This window comes from Mobula hypostoma, chromosome 20 (assembly GCF_963921235.1).
Source record: "Mobula hypostoma chromosome 20, sMobHyp1.1, whole genome shotgun sequence".
NCBI lineage: Eukaryota > Metazoa > Chordata > Chondrichthyes > Myliobatiformes > Myliobatidae > Mobula > Mobula hypostoma.
In genome coordinates, this window is record NC_086116.1 from 626,826 (window position 1) to 642,921 (window position 16,096).

General features: G+C 46.1%; 1 protein-coding gene across 1 annotated transcript in view; it reads right to left on the reverse strand.

Annotated features, from left to right (window-relative positions):
* The window catches only part of aldh1l2 (aldehyde dehydrogenase 1 family, member L2), a 171,051-nt gene that overhangs the window by 97,865 nt on the left and 57,090 nt on the right, over positions 1–16,096 (reverse strand). The window contains exons 7-14 of the mRNA XM_063072229.1: positions 14,665–14,799; positions 13,887–14,012; positions 11,469–11,560; positions 10,623–10,770; positions 4,020–4,139; positions 1,964–2,091; positions 837–987; positions 4–74 (exon numbers count right to left, since the gene is read on the reverse strand). Of these exons, the coding sequence (XP_062928299.1) occupies positions 4–74; positions 837–987; positions 1,964–2,091; positions 4,020–4,139; positions 10,623–10,770; positions 11,469–11,560; positions 13,887–14,012; positions 14,665–14,799 (971 nt within the window). The remainder of the gene's footprint in view (positions 1–3; positions 75–836; positions 988–1,963; positions 2,092–4,019; positions 4,140–10,622; positions 10,771–11,468; positions 11,561–13,886; positions 14,013–14,664; positions 14,800–16,096) is intronic.

The following is a 16,096-nucleotide window of genomic DNA, read 5'->3' on the forward strand; positions in this document are numbered from 1 at the left end:
TACCCCAGAGGCTCCTTCTTTGTATATGTTAAATTATGGTTGGGACGTGCTTGGTTAATAGGGATCGTAGAGCCCTAAAACAAAATTAAAAAGGTAGTCAGTTTCTGAATTCCAAGTTAATTCATTCTTTGGTGAAGTAATGGAATCAGATTTAGATGAAGTGGAGTGTAGGAGAGATTGGGACAGTTCACTGAACTGGAAAAAAGAGTGGAGGCACACTTGTCGGCTGTCTGTGACATCCGCTGTCTCTGGACGTTCGCACACCCATGCCTCCTATCAAGAGAAACAGACCTACAGACCTCCTAAGAGCCCATCAAAATTATGAGAAATAAACCACCTTCCTCCCCCCAAAAGAAACTCAAAATGTTGGATTCAAAAAAATATATTTTAATTAAATGCCCAAACACAAGGAAATCTGAAGATGCTGGAATTTCAAGCAACACACATGAAAGTTGCTGGTGAACGCAGCAGGCCAGGCAGCATCTCTAGGAAGAGGTACAGTTGACGTTTCGGGCTGAGACCCTTAATCAGGACTAACTGAAAGAAAGAGCTAGTAAGAGATTTGAAAATGGGAGGGGGAGGGGGAGATCCAAGGTGATAGGAAAAGACAGGAGGGGGAGGGATGGAGCCAAGCGCTGGAAAGTTGATTGGCAAAAGGGATACGAGAAGATCATGGGATGGGAGGCCTCGGGTGAAAGAAAGGGGGAGGGGGAGGAACCAGAGGAAGCCTGCTGCGTTCACCAGCAACTTTTATGTGTGCGGCTTTTAATTAAATGGTTTGGATACGAGCAACAGTTACCAGAGAGAACATTGCCTTCAGCAACTGTTTACTTTACCTGAATCTTGTCACACCATCCTGCAAAATATCTGAATGTTTGGATGGACATTCCAACGTGTGTCTTCAGGGCAAGAGTGTAGACAGCCCCAGAATCAATGGCCTCGATGGTGGCAAGTTCCTCCTGGTGCTCCTCCATCAGGTCTGCCAGCCTGCAAGTAAACACACCACAGCTCACCATTACTACCAGAGGCAGCTGATATTCCCCACCGTGCTCTTGGAATGATGAATTCCCTGTGCTCAGCATTAAATATCCTTTCGTGCAGTTTGCGTAGGCACCTTCAGGAGATCACACTAATCTCCCTCATGCAGATTTTGTGACCAATATTTCTAAAGCATCCTTGTTACTGAGGCAGCAGGTAGAGCCACTGCCTCATAGTGCCAGTGACCCTGGGTTCAATCCTGATCTCTGGTTCTGTGTGGAGTTTGCACGTCCTCCCCAGCTTCCCCCCGGGTTCTCTGGCTTCCTCCCACATCCCAAAGATGTGCAGGTTGATGGGTCAGTCGGTCACTGCAGCAGGTAGAACACGAGGGTAGATTATGCTGTAACTGGTGGAGAGGTATGGACTTCAGGTTTAATGGCTTCTTGTACAACTGTCTCTCCATGTTCAGAATGTATTGTTTATGCAGAGGTGAAAGGAAGCAAAGTGAAGTTTTGTAAGTACTTCCAATGTACTGAAAGCACAACAATGTAATGCAAGAAACAATTTTACAACCTGATCCAGTATAAGTGGGAGGAAACGTACACCAGTTGGAGACAGAGCCACTTGCAACATCTGGGTGACCTGACTTCTCCTCCGGGTACTTGGCCCAGCGTACACTTCTCTGACAACTGGAAGGTAGCCAATCCCCCCGGTCCACATAACAAACACTTTGAGACGTCAAGCTCAAATTAATTCTCAAGCTGGTACTCGCAAGCACTGTGCAGGTGAAAGAAAATTGGAGGTAAAATGGAGTCAAGGTGCCATGGATTGATAGCCTGTCAGTGGGGCTGCACTGTCCGACCACATCGAACACCCATTTGCATGACTTCATTCACCACATCCCAATTTTCAAGGCAACCAATGAAAACCAGAGGAAGTAACACACTGATACACCACACATAAAACGGGAGAATCTTACACTTACTGATACAACAGTCTCCCTCTGTCTCGTGCATTCATCTTCCCCCACTGTCCATTCTCAAATGCATCTTTAGCTGCTGCCACAGCTTTATCAACATCAGCAACTGAGGAATAGGACACTTGGCAGATCACCTGGCACAAGGAATAATGAATGTACACCTTTAGACTGACATTGCTGTAGGTTCACGGGTTGTAAGCATCGGTTAAACTCCACACCCCGAATATCACATGCATTTATGGTCACCACAGTATCGGAAGGCTGTGACTTAGCTGGAAAGGGTGGAGAAAAGATTGACAGGAATATTACAGACAATAGAGGATGTGAGGAATGAGGAGATACTGGATTGGCTGGGATTTTTTTCTCTGGACCAAAGGAGGCTGAGGAGTAATCTTAGAGATTTACAAAATCACAGGGGACAGAGGGTGAATGGTCCCACGTTTGGGGAGTCAAACTTGAGAGCGCAGGTTTAACAGACAAAAAATGCTGAAAGAACTGAGCAAGTCAGGCAGCTTCTGTGCTTGGAAGTGGAGAGTCAACATTCATTTGGATGCCATTATTCAAGGAGAGAGGGGAAAGACCTAAAATAGGGCCTGAGGGTCAACTTTGTCCACAGGAAGTGCAGTGTATGCCAGTGCTAGCGATGGGTATTTGGACAGGTACAGTACATGGATAGAAAAGGTTTAAGGAGATACAAGTTAAATGCAGGCCAATGGGACTTGGTGGCCATGGACAAGTTGGGCCAAAGGGTTTGCTCCTGTTCTGTCTACAACTCTACGAATGTGAAGAAAAAGAATGCTGGACACGCAGCAGTTCAGGCAGAGAGAGACAAAACGAGTCAATGATCTTTCATCCTGGAATGATATCTGACTCGCTCTCCATTGACGCTGCACGGCTGAGCATCTCCAACATTTTGGAAACATAGAAAACCTACAGAACAATATGGGCCCTTCAGTCCAAAAAGCTGTGCCAAACATGTCCTTACCTTAGAAATCCCCTTGGGTTAGCCATAGCCCTCTATTTTTCTGAATTCCATGTACCTGTCCAGGAGTCTCTTAAAAGACCCCATCATATCCACCTGCACCACTGTTATCGGCAGCCCATTCCAAGCACTCACCACTCTCTGCATAAAAAAAACTTATCGCTGACATCTCCTCTGTACCTACTTCCAAGCACCTTAAAACTGTGCCCTCTCGTGCTAGCCATTTTCTGATTTCATTTCAGAGTTTCAGCACCTGTAATTTTTGCTTTTCTATTTTGGGGTTAATTTTTTTTTATGGCTCTTAGGAGATTGATACAGGTAGACAGCATGTAACAGAAGAAATATCTTTTTCAAGTTAGTGATGACTCCTATCTGGTAATGCCGAGAGAAGGGAAAACAGTGGGATGTTCTGTTATGCAGGGCCACACAGCACAGCTGAAGCAACAAACCTCAGTAAGAGTGCGGGCAGAGATACTGGTATCTGGAACAATTTTCATGATGGAAGAAATGTGGCTACTGAAAATGAGAAGCCCATCAAGTACTGAGACCTGTGAAGGGGTGTGATACTGATTATAGAACATACAGCATAATACAGACCCTTCAGCCCACAATGTTATGCAGACTTCATATCCTACTCAAGATCAATCTAACCCCTCCCTCCTACATAACCCTCCATTTTGCTACCATCTAGTTGCCTGTCTAAGAGTTTCTTAAATGTCCCTGATACATCTCTAATTGGATGAATCAGATGTTTCATCATGAGCAGAGATATGCTTGCCTTCTAGTGGCGAAGTATTGAAATGTTTATTGACATGAAAACATTCAGAATGGGATAATGCAGGTATAATGTTAAGGTCACATACTGATAATCACTATCCGTTGCGATTTGAAGTCATTCCAGAACTCAGTCTCAGTGATCTTCTTACAGGTGCTCAAAAACCTGAGCAGAAAAGAACTTTGAGTTTGACTAATTGCTACAAAGGAGGAGAGGCGATGGATTGTGCAGGGTTCAAGCTCCCACAATACTGTTCACAAAATACCCCGGCTGACTTTGCCATCTGGCTGGGCTTCACTACTCACTGAGCCATCTGTAGGGTTGATGGTGTTATAGGTCTTCCCGTCCTCGGAGTTGATAAAACGGCCATCAATAAAGCATTGGTGAGGCATTTTCACAGTCATGTTATTTACATCCATTGTAACCTTTGAAAGAGTAACAAACATCTCAAATTACCACAAAGGCATCTCAGGAGCATCTGGAGAAACTCACTAGTTGTCAGAATTTATGGAATAATTAGATACTGAACAAGAACCTGGAAACTTGAGACCTTTCAAATAAACAGTCCTCACATAAAATATGGAATTTTAAAAAAATTTCAAAATATACTTTATTCAAAAATAAAATTATATACAATAAACCATTCAATAACTTTCCATCCTTTTCATACGTTTCCATTATAGTCAGTACATATCCATACTTATGGCCACCCACGTGGCACTCCAGTTGTTCACCTTACCACATCATTGTTGAGGGGGATACTCCCCGCCACCCGACCCCTCCCACTCCCACGGGTGAAGAAACCTATACCGTGGTCCTTCCCCACCGGGCCCTTGTGGTGGCAGCACCGAGTTTCAGTGCATCCGAGAATGTGCCAGTCGGCAGCATTCTCCCACGGACATCTCCATGTGCTGGTAGATCATCAAGTTTCGGGCCGACCAAAGAGCGTCTTTCACCGAGTTGATGATCTGCCAGCAGCACCAGATGTTGGTCTCCATGTGCATCCCCGGGAACAGCCCGTAGATCAGAGAGTTCTCTGTTACGCAGCTGCTGGGATGAAACGTGACACCAGCCCGTCCATCCTCCTCCACACCCTCTTTGCAAACTGGCAGTGTGCAAAGAGGTGGGTCACAGACTCCTCTTCACTGCAGTCCTCCCGTGGGCAGTGGGGTGTGGAGACGACGTTCCGGGCGTACAGGTGGGATCTGACTGGGAGGGCCTCTCTCACCCAGTCGAGGTCCTGGTGCCTGTTGGTGAGATCTGGCATGAGGCATTTTGCCAGATGAACTGGACTGTCTGCTCGGGGAACCACCCCACTGTGTCCATCACGTCCTTCTCCTGCAGTGCCTGCAGGACATTACGTGCCGACCACTGCCTGATGGCCCTGTGGTCAAAGGCGTTCTCCTGGAAGAACAGGTATGCTGGCAACGACCAGCTGACTGGGGTGTTGCGCGGGAGTGGGGCCAGACCCATCCTTCGTAGCCAGGGCGACAGGTAGAACCTGGGCACATAGTGGTACTTGGTGCCCACATACCTGGGTTCTATACACAACCTGATGCAGCCACATACAAAGCTGGCCATCAGGGTGAGGGCGACACTGGGGACGTTTTTGCCCCCATTTTCCAGGGACTTGTGCATGACGGTCCATCTCACCGGCTCCATCTTGGATCCCCAGACGAATCTGAAGACAGCTCAGGTGATTTCCGAGCTGCAGGAGCAGGGGACGGGCCACACCTGCGCCAAGTACAGCAGCCCTGAGAGCACTTCACACCTGATGATCAGGTTCTTGCCCGTTATCGACAGGGAGCGCCCTCCCCACAGTCCCAGTTTCTGTTTCACCTTGGCAGTCCGCTCCTGCCAGTTCTTGTTGCACGCCTCCGCCCCTCCGAACCAGATCCCCAACACCTTCACGTGGTCAGACCTGATGGTGAAGGGGACACTGGATCGGTCGGGCCAGTTGCCAAAGAGCATGGCTTCGCTCTTCGTGCGGTTGACCCTGGCCCCCGACGCTAGCTCGAACTGTTCGCAGGTGCCAATCAACCTGCGAACTGACCTCAGATCAGAGCAGAAGACGGTGACGTCATCCATGTACAGGGAGGTTTTCACTTGGGTCCCTCCACTGCCTGGCAGCGTCACCCCTCTTATATCCTCATCCCTCCTGATGGCTTCCGCAAAGGGTTCAATGCAGCAGACAAACAAGACGGGAGAGGGAACAGTCCTGCTTGACTCCAGACCTGATGGGGAAGCTGTCTGTTTTCCCCCCGTTGACCTGGACTGCACTACGGATGTCTGTGTAGAGCAGTCTGATCCAATTCTGGATTCCCTCCCCAAATCCCATTTTGGAGAGCACGTCCGTCATGTACGTGTGCGATATCCTGTCGAGGGCTTTCTCCTGGTCCAAGCTGACCAGGCAGGCGTCCACCCCCCTGTCCTGCACAGAGGCGATGGTATCCCTCAACAGCGTGAGGCTGTCTGAGATCTTCCTGCTCGGTACAGCGCAGGTTTGGTCCGGGTGGATCATCTGTCCTAGAGCAGACTTGACCCTGTTGGCGATAGCCTTGGACAGGATCTTGTAATCCACATTCAGGAGAGAGATGGGTCTCCAATTTCTAATGTCCTCCCTTTCCCCCTTCTGCTTGTAGATGAGGGTGATGATGCCCTTCCTCATGGACTCTGACATACTGCCAGCCAGAAGCATAGCGTTGTACACTTCCGGCAGATCTGGGCCCATCCAGTTCCACAGAGCCGAGTACAACTCAGCCGGTAAGCCGTCACTTCCGAGAGTCTTACTGGACTCAAAGGAACGGATGGAGCCTGTCAGCTAGTCCAGGGTCAGTGGCTGATCCAGACTCTCCCGCTTGCCGTTGTCTAAGACCTGCGTGATAGACAACAGGAAGTTGCGGGAGGCTGTGGATTCTGTGGCCTTTTCGTCGTACAGACCGGCATAGAAGGACAAGAGTCGTCGGATCAGGCAGATGAATGCCTGGCTGAGAGACTGGTGTAGGGGGCAGGGCTTCAGATTCTTGGATAATTGGGATCTCTTCTGGGGGAAGTATGACCTGTTCAAAAAGGACAGGTTACACCTGAACCCGAAGGGGACCAATACCCTGGCGGGAAAGTTTAATAGATCTGTTAGGGAGGGTTTAAACTAATTTGGCAGGGGGATGGGAACCGGAATGATAGAGCGGAGGAAAGGGAAAACAGAAATAAATCTAAGATAGTGAGCAGTAAAGATGTCAGGAAAGACAGGCAGGTGATGGGGCAAATGTGTAGCCATTGGGATGAGTTGAAGTGCAATAAAGTTGCAGTGAAATCAAAGCGAAAAGTACCAAACACTGGTCTTAAGGTGTTATACTTAAATGCACACAGCATAAGGAATAAAGTGGATGACCTTGTTGTACAGCTACAGATTGGCAGGTATGATATTGTGGCCATCACTGAGACCTGGCTAAAGGATGCACGTCTCTGGGAGCTGAACGTCCAAGAACGGTGTATCGGAAGGATAGGAAGGTAGGCAGAGGGGGAGGCATGGCTTTATTGGTAAGAAATGATATTAAATCATTAGAAAGAGGTGATATAGGATCGGAAGGTGCAGAATCTTTATGGGTTGAGCTAAGAAATCGCAGGGGTAAAAAGACCCTGATGGCAGTTATTTATAGGCCTCCAAACAGCTGCAGGGATGTGGACTACAAATTACAACTGGAAATAGAAAAGGCTTGTCAGAAGGGCAGTGTTATGATAATTGTGGGGGATTTTAACATGCGAGTAGATTGGAAAAATCAGGTCGGCACTGGATCTCAAGAGAGAGAATTTGTAGAATGTCTGCGAGATGGCTTTTTAGAACAGCTTGTTGTTGAGCCCACTAGGGGATCGGCTGTACTGGATTGGGTATTGTGTAATGAACCAGAGGTGATTGGAGAGATTGAGGTGAAGGAACCCTTAGGAGGCAGTAATCATAACATGATTGAGTTCACTGTGAAATTTGAAAAAGAGAAGCCGAAATCTGATGTGTCGGTGTTTCAGTGGAGTAAAGGAAATTACAGTGGCATGAGAGAGGAACTGGCCAAAGTTGACTGGAAAGAGACACTGGCGGGAAAGACGGCAGAGCAGCAGTGGCTGGAGTTTATGCAAAAAATGAGGAATGTGCAAGACAGGTATATTCCAAAAAAGAAGAAATTTTCAAGTGGAAAAAGGATGCAACCGTGGTTGACAAGAGAAGTCAAAACCAAAGTTAAAGCTAAGAAGAGGGCATACAAGGAAGCAAAAATTAGTGGGAAGACAGAGGATTGGGAAGTTTTTAAAACCTTGCAAAAGGAAACCAAGAAGGTCATTAAGAGAGAAAAGACTAACTATGAAAGGAAACTAGCAAATAATATCAAAGAGGATACTAAAAGCTTTTTCAAGTATATAAAGAGTAAAAGACAGGTGAGAGTAGATATAGGACCGATAGAAAATGATACTGGAGAAATTGTAATGGGAGATGAGGAGATGGCAGAGGAACTGAACAAGTATTTTGCATCAGTCTTCACTGAGGAAGACAGCAGGATACCGGACACTCAAGGGTGGCAGGGAAGAGAAGTGTGCGCAGTCACAATTACGACAGAGAAAGTACTCAGGAAGCTGAATAGGCTAAAGGTCGATAAATCTCCTGGACCAGATGAAATGCACCCTCGTGTTCTGAAGGAAGTAGCTGTGGAAATTGCGGAGGCATTAGCGATGATCTTTCAAAAGTCAATAGATTCTGGCATGGTTCCGGAAGACTGGAAGATTGCAAATGTCACTCTGCTATTTAAGAAGGGGGCAAGGAAGCAAAAAGGAAATTATAGACCTGTTAGCTTGACATCGGTGGTTGGGAAGTTGTTGGAGTTGATTGTCAAGGATGAGGTTACAGAGTACCTGGAGGCATATGACAAGATAGGCAGAACTCAGCATGGATTCCTTAAAGGAAAATCCTGCCTGACAAACCTATTACAATTTTTTGAGGAAATGACCAGTAGGCTAGACAGGGGAGATGCAGTGGATGTTGTATATTTGGATTTTCAGAAGGCCTTTGACAAGGTGCCACACATGAGGCTACTAAACAAGATAAGAGCCCATGGAATTACAGGAAAGTTACATACGTGGATAGAGCGTTGGCTGATTGGCAGGAAACAGAGTGGGAATAAAGGGATCCCATTCTGGTTGGCTGCCGGTTACCAGTGGTGTTCCACAGGGATCAGTGTTGGGGCCGCTTCTTTTTACATTGTACATCAACGATCTGGATTACGGAATAGATGGCTTTCTGGCTAAGTTTGCTGACGATACGAAGATAGGTGGAGGGGCCGGTAGTGCTGAGGAAACGGAGAGTCTGCAGAGAGATTTGGTTAGATTGGAAGAATGGGCAGAGAAGTGGCAAATGAAGTACAATGTTGGAAAGTGTATGGTTATGCACTTTGGCAGAAAAAGTAAACGGGCAGACTATTATTTAAATGGGGAAAGAATTCAAAGTTCTGAGATGCAACAGGACTTGGGAGTCCTCGTACAGGATTCCCTTAAAGTTAACCTCCAGGTTGAGTCAGTAGTGAAGAAGGCGAATGCAATGTTGGCATTCATTTCTGGAGGAATAGAGTATAGGAACAGGGATGTGATGTTGAGGCTCTATAAGGCGCTGGTGAGATCTTACTTGGAGTACTGTGGGCAGTTTTGGTCTCCTTATTTAAGAAAGGATGTGCTGACGTTGGAGAGGGTACAGAGAAGATTCACGAGAATGATTCCGGGAATGAGAGGGTTAACATATGAGGAACGTTTGTCCACTCTTGGACTGTATTCCTTGGAGTTTAGAAGAATGAGGGGAGACCTCATAGAAACATTTCAAATGTTAAAAGGCATGGACAGAGTGGATGTGGCAAAGTTGTTTCCCATGATGGGGGAGTCTAGTATGAGAGGGCATGACTTCAGGATTGAAGGGCGCCTTTTCAGAACAGAAATGCGAAGAAATTTTTTTAGTCAGAGGGTGGTGAATCTATGGAATTTGTTGCCACGGGCAGCAGTGGAGGCCAAGTCATTGAGCGTATTTAAGGCAGAGATTGATAGGTATCTGAGTAGCCAGGGCATCAAAGGTTATGGTGAGAAGGCGGGGCAGTGGGACTAAATAGGATAAAATGGATCAGCTCATGATAAAATGGCAGAGCAGACTCGATGGGCCGAATGGCCTACTTCTGCTCCTTTGTCTTATGGTCTTATGGACTTGCAGATCCTCAGTATGTCGGTCTGCGAGGACGCAACTGAGTCGTCCTCTTCCTTAAGGTTGTGGATACGGAATACACCAGGCGAGGAATGAGTGCAATTAGGATCGACTTTTTGTATTTTCTTTAGGATGCCACTACTGTTTTGTTTGATAACTCATAGGTTGTGACAAGTCCAACATTAATGATCCACCCTGTACGTTGACCAAGAAGCAGGCTGCATTTAGACCAGACTAGGTTAGGAACAGTGGATTAATGAAATGGTTTATTATTGCAATGTGTACCAAGGCTGTCCTATCGAGGAATGAATGGTATGCAAAACTTGTCTTGCAAGTCATACAGATCAACCCATCACAACAGTGATGCTTTCTATGGTGATGGTAAGGGTCGATGGAGCCATGAAAAATCTCTTTAGCATCCTGAAGCAGCAAAGGCATTGGCGAGCTTTCCTGGCCATGACATCAACAAGATTGGACCAGGGCAGGCTGCTGGTAATGTTCACTCCTGGGAACTTGAAGCTTTCAGTCCTTTTCACCACAGCACCAATGAAGGGCAATTACAACCGCCCTCCCCCCCCACAGTCGTTTACAACCGCCCAAACCCCCCCCACTGTCGTTTACAACCGCCCTCCCCCCCCACAGTCGTTTACAACCGCCCTCCCCCCCCACACATTGTGGTACTTACATAATCTACCTCCAGCTCCACTTCCTCATCCTCTCCTCTCAACTTTCGCACAACTATCTGGATGAAATCCTCAAACTTAGTTGCCATATAAACATCTTCGTTCTGCAGCTGGAGGCCACTGCATTTCTGTTTGACTTCTTCAACCAACCTAGGCAGAGAACATTGCCACCAGTTCATTTACTGCAACACCTCAGAGGGAGCTTTTCTCTTGAGAATTAAAAGCCTCCACACAGTTACTAAGATGCCTTCATGGTCACACTTCCAGTTAAAGTGTAACATTCCATATTTGTCCTTGGCATACAGTAAAGAATAAAACACAATATGCCAGAGGAACTCAGCAAGCCAGTCAGTGTCTTGGAGAGGAATAAGCAGTGAACATTTCGGGCCAAGATCCTTCATCTGTCCTGACTCTTCTTGAAACATCAACTATTCATTCCCCTCCAGAGATGCTGTCTCATCTGCTGAGTTCCTCCAGCATTTTCTGTGTGTTACTTCTGGATTTCCAGCATCTGCAGACTTTTTTCCACTTCTGCAAAGGTTAACTGGTTGTTAGAATGAACAGTCCTACTGAGTTTATAAATGATCTCTCAGGCCACATTCATCACATTTGTGATAATTCACTTCCACCCCGGGTATCCGATTGGCCATCCTTATGGTATTTGTTGAAAATCTGCTAGTTGCAGAAATTACATCATGAAAACTTGTAAACACCCACCATGGAGAACAGCAAAAGGTGTTTGGTGTACGGAACACGCAAATGGAAAATGGGATTTCACGGGTCAGCCATTTCATGCGACAGGTGTCTTCAGCACGCAAACATGTGGACCAAGTGAGGGAGGAGGTTACCTGACCACATCCATAGAAGCTGCTCCAGACTTGAAAAAGTCTGTGGAATCCTCAATGACAGCAACATTGCTGAGGATGGATTTCCAGACAGCCTGGAGCGAAAACAAAACACTACATTGAAAAATCATCCATTCTGAAGGACAATCCTACAAATAACAGCTTGCATCTCACATCACAGCTTTAAGGGAAGTTTTGGTGCAATCCCCCATTAATTCCAAGAGGGCATGTAACCATTCCCAAACATAACCTGGACACTTGGGATTTCTTGTTATTCCTGATATTAAACACAACTTATGAAAGCAATCTGCTTTCCCAAAAACTAGTTCATAACAATCACCCAACAACAGGCATATAACATTTGGTGCTGGGTTAGCCCTCATCGCCTGCATTGACTAACGAGCAGTCGCACCCTCCTCCTCTACAGAGATGGAACAATTCATCATGTAATGGAACAGATTCAGGATTAGGGTGAAATATGACACGAGGGGCTGGATCAGCTCTGCAAGTGGCCTGGGAGGATGGAATCTGTGACCATGACACAATGTGGATGGGGGAATAGCAGAGAATACAGACAGTAAACTGGAGGCACAATCTGTGCAACCAGTGTCAGTGCCAATCAAGCAGCCTGACATCACAGAGTTAGTGTAGAGGTCGAGAGAGCATGAAGACAAGACAAGTGTATGTGTAGAAACTGATCCTACGTCTGAAGTTACATTTCCCCCTTGGCTTCACCGCTGAGGAAACCTAGCTCAACAAGGAGCCTGGCAGGTGGCAGTGTGCTTAGTGTCAGTGACATCTCCTGCCAGCAGGCTCTTGGTAAGGGACAGGGGGAAACGTTCAGAGTGGGGGTTGGTGTCACATACACACAGCACTGAAACTTAATGCACACAAGCTTTTCCACAGAATGATTATATTAGAGTTTGGTCCAGCTCCAGCCACAGGCAATAAGCAGATGAAACAACAATCCCTGCCCTCCCTGCAAACTGGCAACAAAAAAAACAGCACAATCACTGACAGTTCATTCCACTGTCACACCAACGCCAGCAGAATCTCCTGGAGAAAGTGCAGGAGATTCATGGGAGCATGGGAGCTCTGGGATCACTACAAGAGTATTTCCCCCCCCCCCCATGACCCTATTCTAAGCGTTATTTTGGGAATAAACAAGAATCACTGTTCAGGGCGGCACTGTCATGTAATGTTACGAGAATAGATTACTGCTCAGGTTGGCACTGTCATGTAATGCTACAAGAATCCATTTCTGTTCAGGGTGGCACTGTAGTGTAATGCTACAAGAATCGATTACTGTTCGGGGTGGCACTGTAGTGTAACACTACTGCAAGAATCGATTTCTGTTCAGGGCGGCACTGTAGTGTAACGCTACAAGAATCGATTACTGTTCAGGGCGGCACTGTCGTGTAACACTACTACAAGAATCGATTACTGTTCAGGGCGGCACTGTAGTGTAACGCTACAAGAATTGATTACTGTTCAGGGTGGCACTGTCACGTAATGCTACAAGAATCCATTTCTGTTCAGGGTGGCACTGTCATGTAACACTACAAGAATCGATTTCTGCTCAGGGCGGCACTGTAGTGTAACACTACTACAAGAATCGATTACTGTTCAGGGCGGTACTGTCGTGTAACACTACTACAAGAATCGATTACTGTTCAGGGTGGCACTGTCGTGTAACACTACTACAAGAATCGATTACTGTTCAGGGTGGCACTGTCGTGTAACACTACTACAAGAATCGATTACTGTTCAGGGCGGCACTGTAGCATGGTTAGTGTGATGTCAGCAACCCAGGTTGGATTGCTGAGAGAAGTTCAGCTGCTCTCTCTGCGACTGCTCCGGTTTCCTCCTCTGTCCCAAAGACAAGTTAATTGGTCACACGGGTGTAATTGAGTGCCTTGGGCTGGCCAGGTCCAAAGCTAGATCTCTAAATTTGAAAAAACAGAATTGGAGCACTCAAGATGTGAAGGTTAATGTTTGAATAAAAAGCAAGGTTAATGAGAGTATACAGCCCGAATGTCACCTTGAGGATATCAACCCAATTTCATCTGTTTAACCAGCTGCTTTCTCAGAAATTCAAATTTATTTTTTAAATTCTGTTGCCAAACTTGACAGAAGTATTTCAAACATTTCCAAAAACATGTTATGAAATATTTGAAGGGTATTGCCTGCTCCAGTGTGGACCATGGACACAGAAGTCAGTCAGGCAGGAGTTTGGTTGGGACACCAGCACACCTCAGCTCTTCACTGACTCATCACATTTCACACAGGACTTCAGGGACCCCTTCCTATCTCAGGAGACATTCACAACTTGATCGGATCACCCTCAAATCCAGCTGGTGGGGAACTGAATTCACAGGTCTCCTTGACATTGCAACAGATACGAACAAGTTCAAAACCTACCCTTATATCTTCAGCAATTTTCTTCTCTTCGTCTGTCAGTTCCAGAGTGACTGCATCACCAGCAGAGAAATATTTGGAGGCCGGAATCATCTTCCCATCTTCAAACTGAAGGTTTCTAACCATCAACTGTAAGAGTCATTAAGAGCAATCAGAGGACCACTTCTCATACCACCAGCCCACTCACCAGGACCAAATGCCGAGGTGGGCCCTTAAAACTTCAAACAGGCTCTGTCAGACCAGGTAATCACAGGCAGTCAACCTCGTTTCTCTAAACCTGTGCAATGTGCATTTACAGTGAATACTGATACAGCCTTTTCATTCTCCACATCAATGATGTAAAGCCCCATACACCAAACCCAGTGAGCCATCTTTATCCCAGTGATCACCAGGTACCCGGACTACAGTGATGGCAAAGAGAGGCAGGCACTGCTGAGCAGCAGGAACAAATTTAGAAACATTTTGACTTTTTTTGGTAATTCTTTTTTGATGTTGAGCTTTTTTTAAAAAAAAAACAGCGACCAAGAACTCACTGTTTTATTCCTTATACTTTTACAAACACAGCTTCAGAAAGAGCCTTCAGGATAAATACATTAAGTGATGCCTGGAACTCTCACTAGTGCCAAACGCATTTGTTTGTTCTCAATAAGATGGCCTCAATCACTTTCAGCTAAAGTGTTTTTGGAGAACACAATAATGTCCTGACATTCTTCAGGACTTCACAAACATCGACACTGTCAGAGGGAAAGAGAGCATCGTGAGCCTGAGAGGACAATCTTACCATGTTTCCATCATTGCCGAAGAGCACCAGTCCATTAGCGGTTACCAGGCCAGGCTTGCTGGCCCCATCGATCTCCAACGGCTGGCCTGAAGGGACCACACCTTTATACAGGGACGAACCATACAAAGTGACAGGCTGAAATAGACAACAGTGCACAACGGTTACTGATCGTGCAGTAATTTAACACCTGGTATTGTTTAGAACAGAACCAGCTCAGTAGCACAGACCACCATTGAAGATACTATAGATGTAAGGTGAGCAGAGTATAAACTACATCTATAAACGCAAGGCTCCCGGGGCTGAGGTTCCAGACTGTGAGGATGGTGAAGATTCCTGCACTCTCTCCCATCTCTAACCCTTTCACAGCATAAAGGCTGAAGGGATTCTCATTTCTGCCTTTCTGTGAAGAGTGGCATGCTGTAGCGATCAGTGCAGGGACCTCGGCTGTTTGCGACATACAGTAACAACTCGGGTGCAGGTATGATCGGCAAGTCTGCACGTTGGTGGTGTTGTGGATAGCAAGAAAGGTTGTCGAAGGCTCCAGCAGAACCCAGGTCAAATGGAACTTAAACTCAACGAGTACAAGATGATGCATTTGGGAAGTCAAATAGGGGTAGGACATATACATTGAAAATAGTAAACACAAGAGATTCTGCAGATGCTGGAAATCCAGAACAACACACACAGTGCTGGAGGAACTCAGCAGGTCAGGCAGAGTCCATGGAAATGGATAAACAGTCGATGATTCAGGGTGAGACCCTTCATTAAGGCTGGACACACTTGGGTTGTTTTCTCTGGAGTTACAGGGGCTGAGTGGAGATTTGATCGAGGTTTATAAGATTATGGGAGGCATAGACAGAGTAGACAGATAGCACCCTTTTTCCAGGGTTGAAATGTCTAATACCAGAGGATAGCATTTAAGGTGAAAGGGGGCAAGTTCAAAGGTGTTGAGGGGCAAGTTTTTTGCCTCATTCACAGCGAGTGGTGGGTCCCTAGAATGCACTGTCTGGGGTGGTGGTTAAGACACACTAAAAAAAAACATGAATGAGGGAAAAGGAAGGATATGGACACTGTGTGGACAGAAGAGATTAATTTAGTTGGCTATTTGATTACTAATATAATTGGTTTGGCACAACATTGTGGGCTGAAAAGCCTGTTCCTGTGCTGTACTGTTCCACGTTCTGAAAACCATTTCCCCTCTGACCCTTTTCTCTCCTTCTAATCCACTTTGCTCTCTGCTTTTTCTTTTAAACTACAATATTATAGATAGGTAGAGTCCACAGCCTGCAACTGAATGTCATTTCAGAATGCGGCTTCTTTCATTGTGTCAATGTTTGGAACATTGTCAATTTGTTTAATTATGTTTAATTGTTAGATAGTTTCTAAACAATAGTATTCCATTGTAGTAGTTAAAGGAGACAAAGTTTTAGTC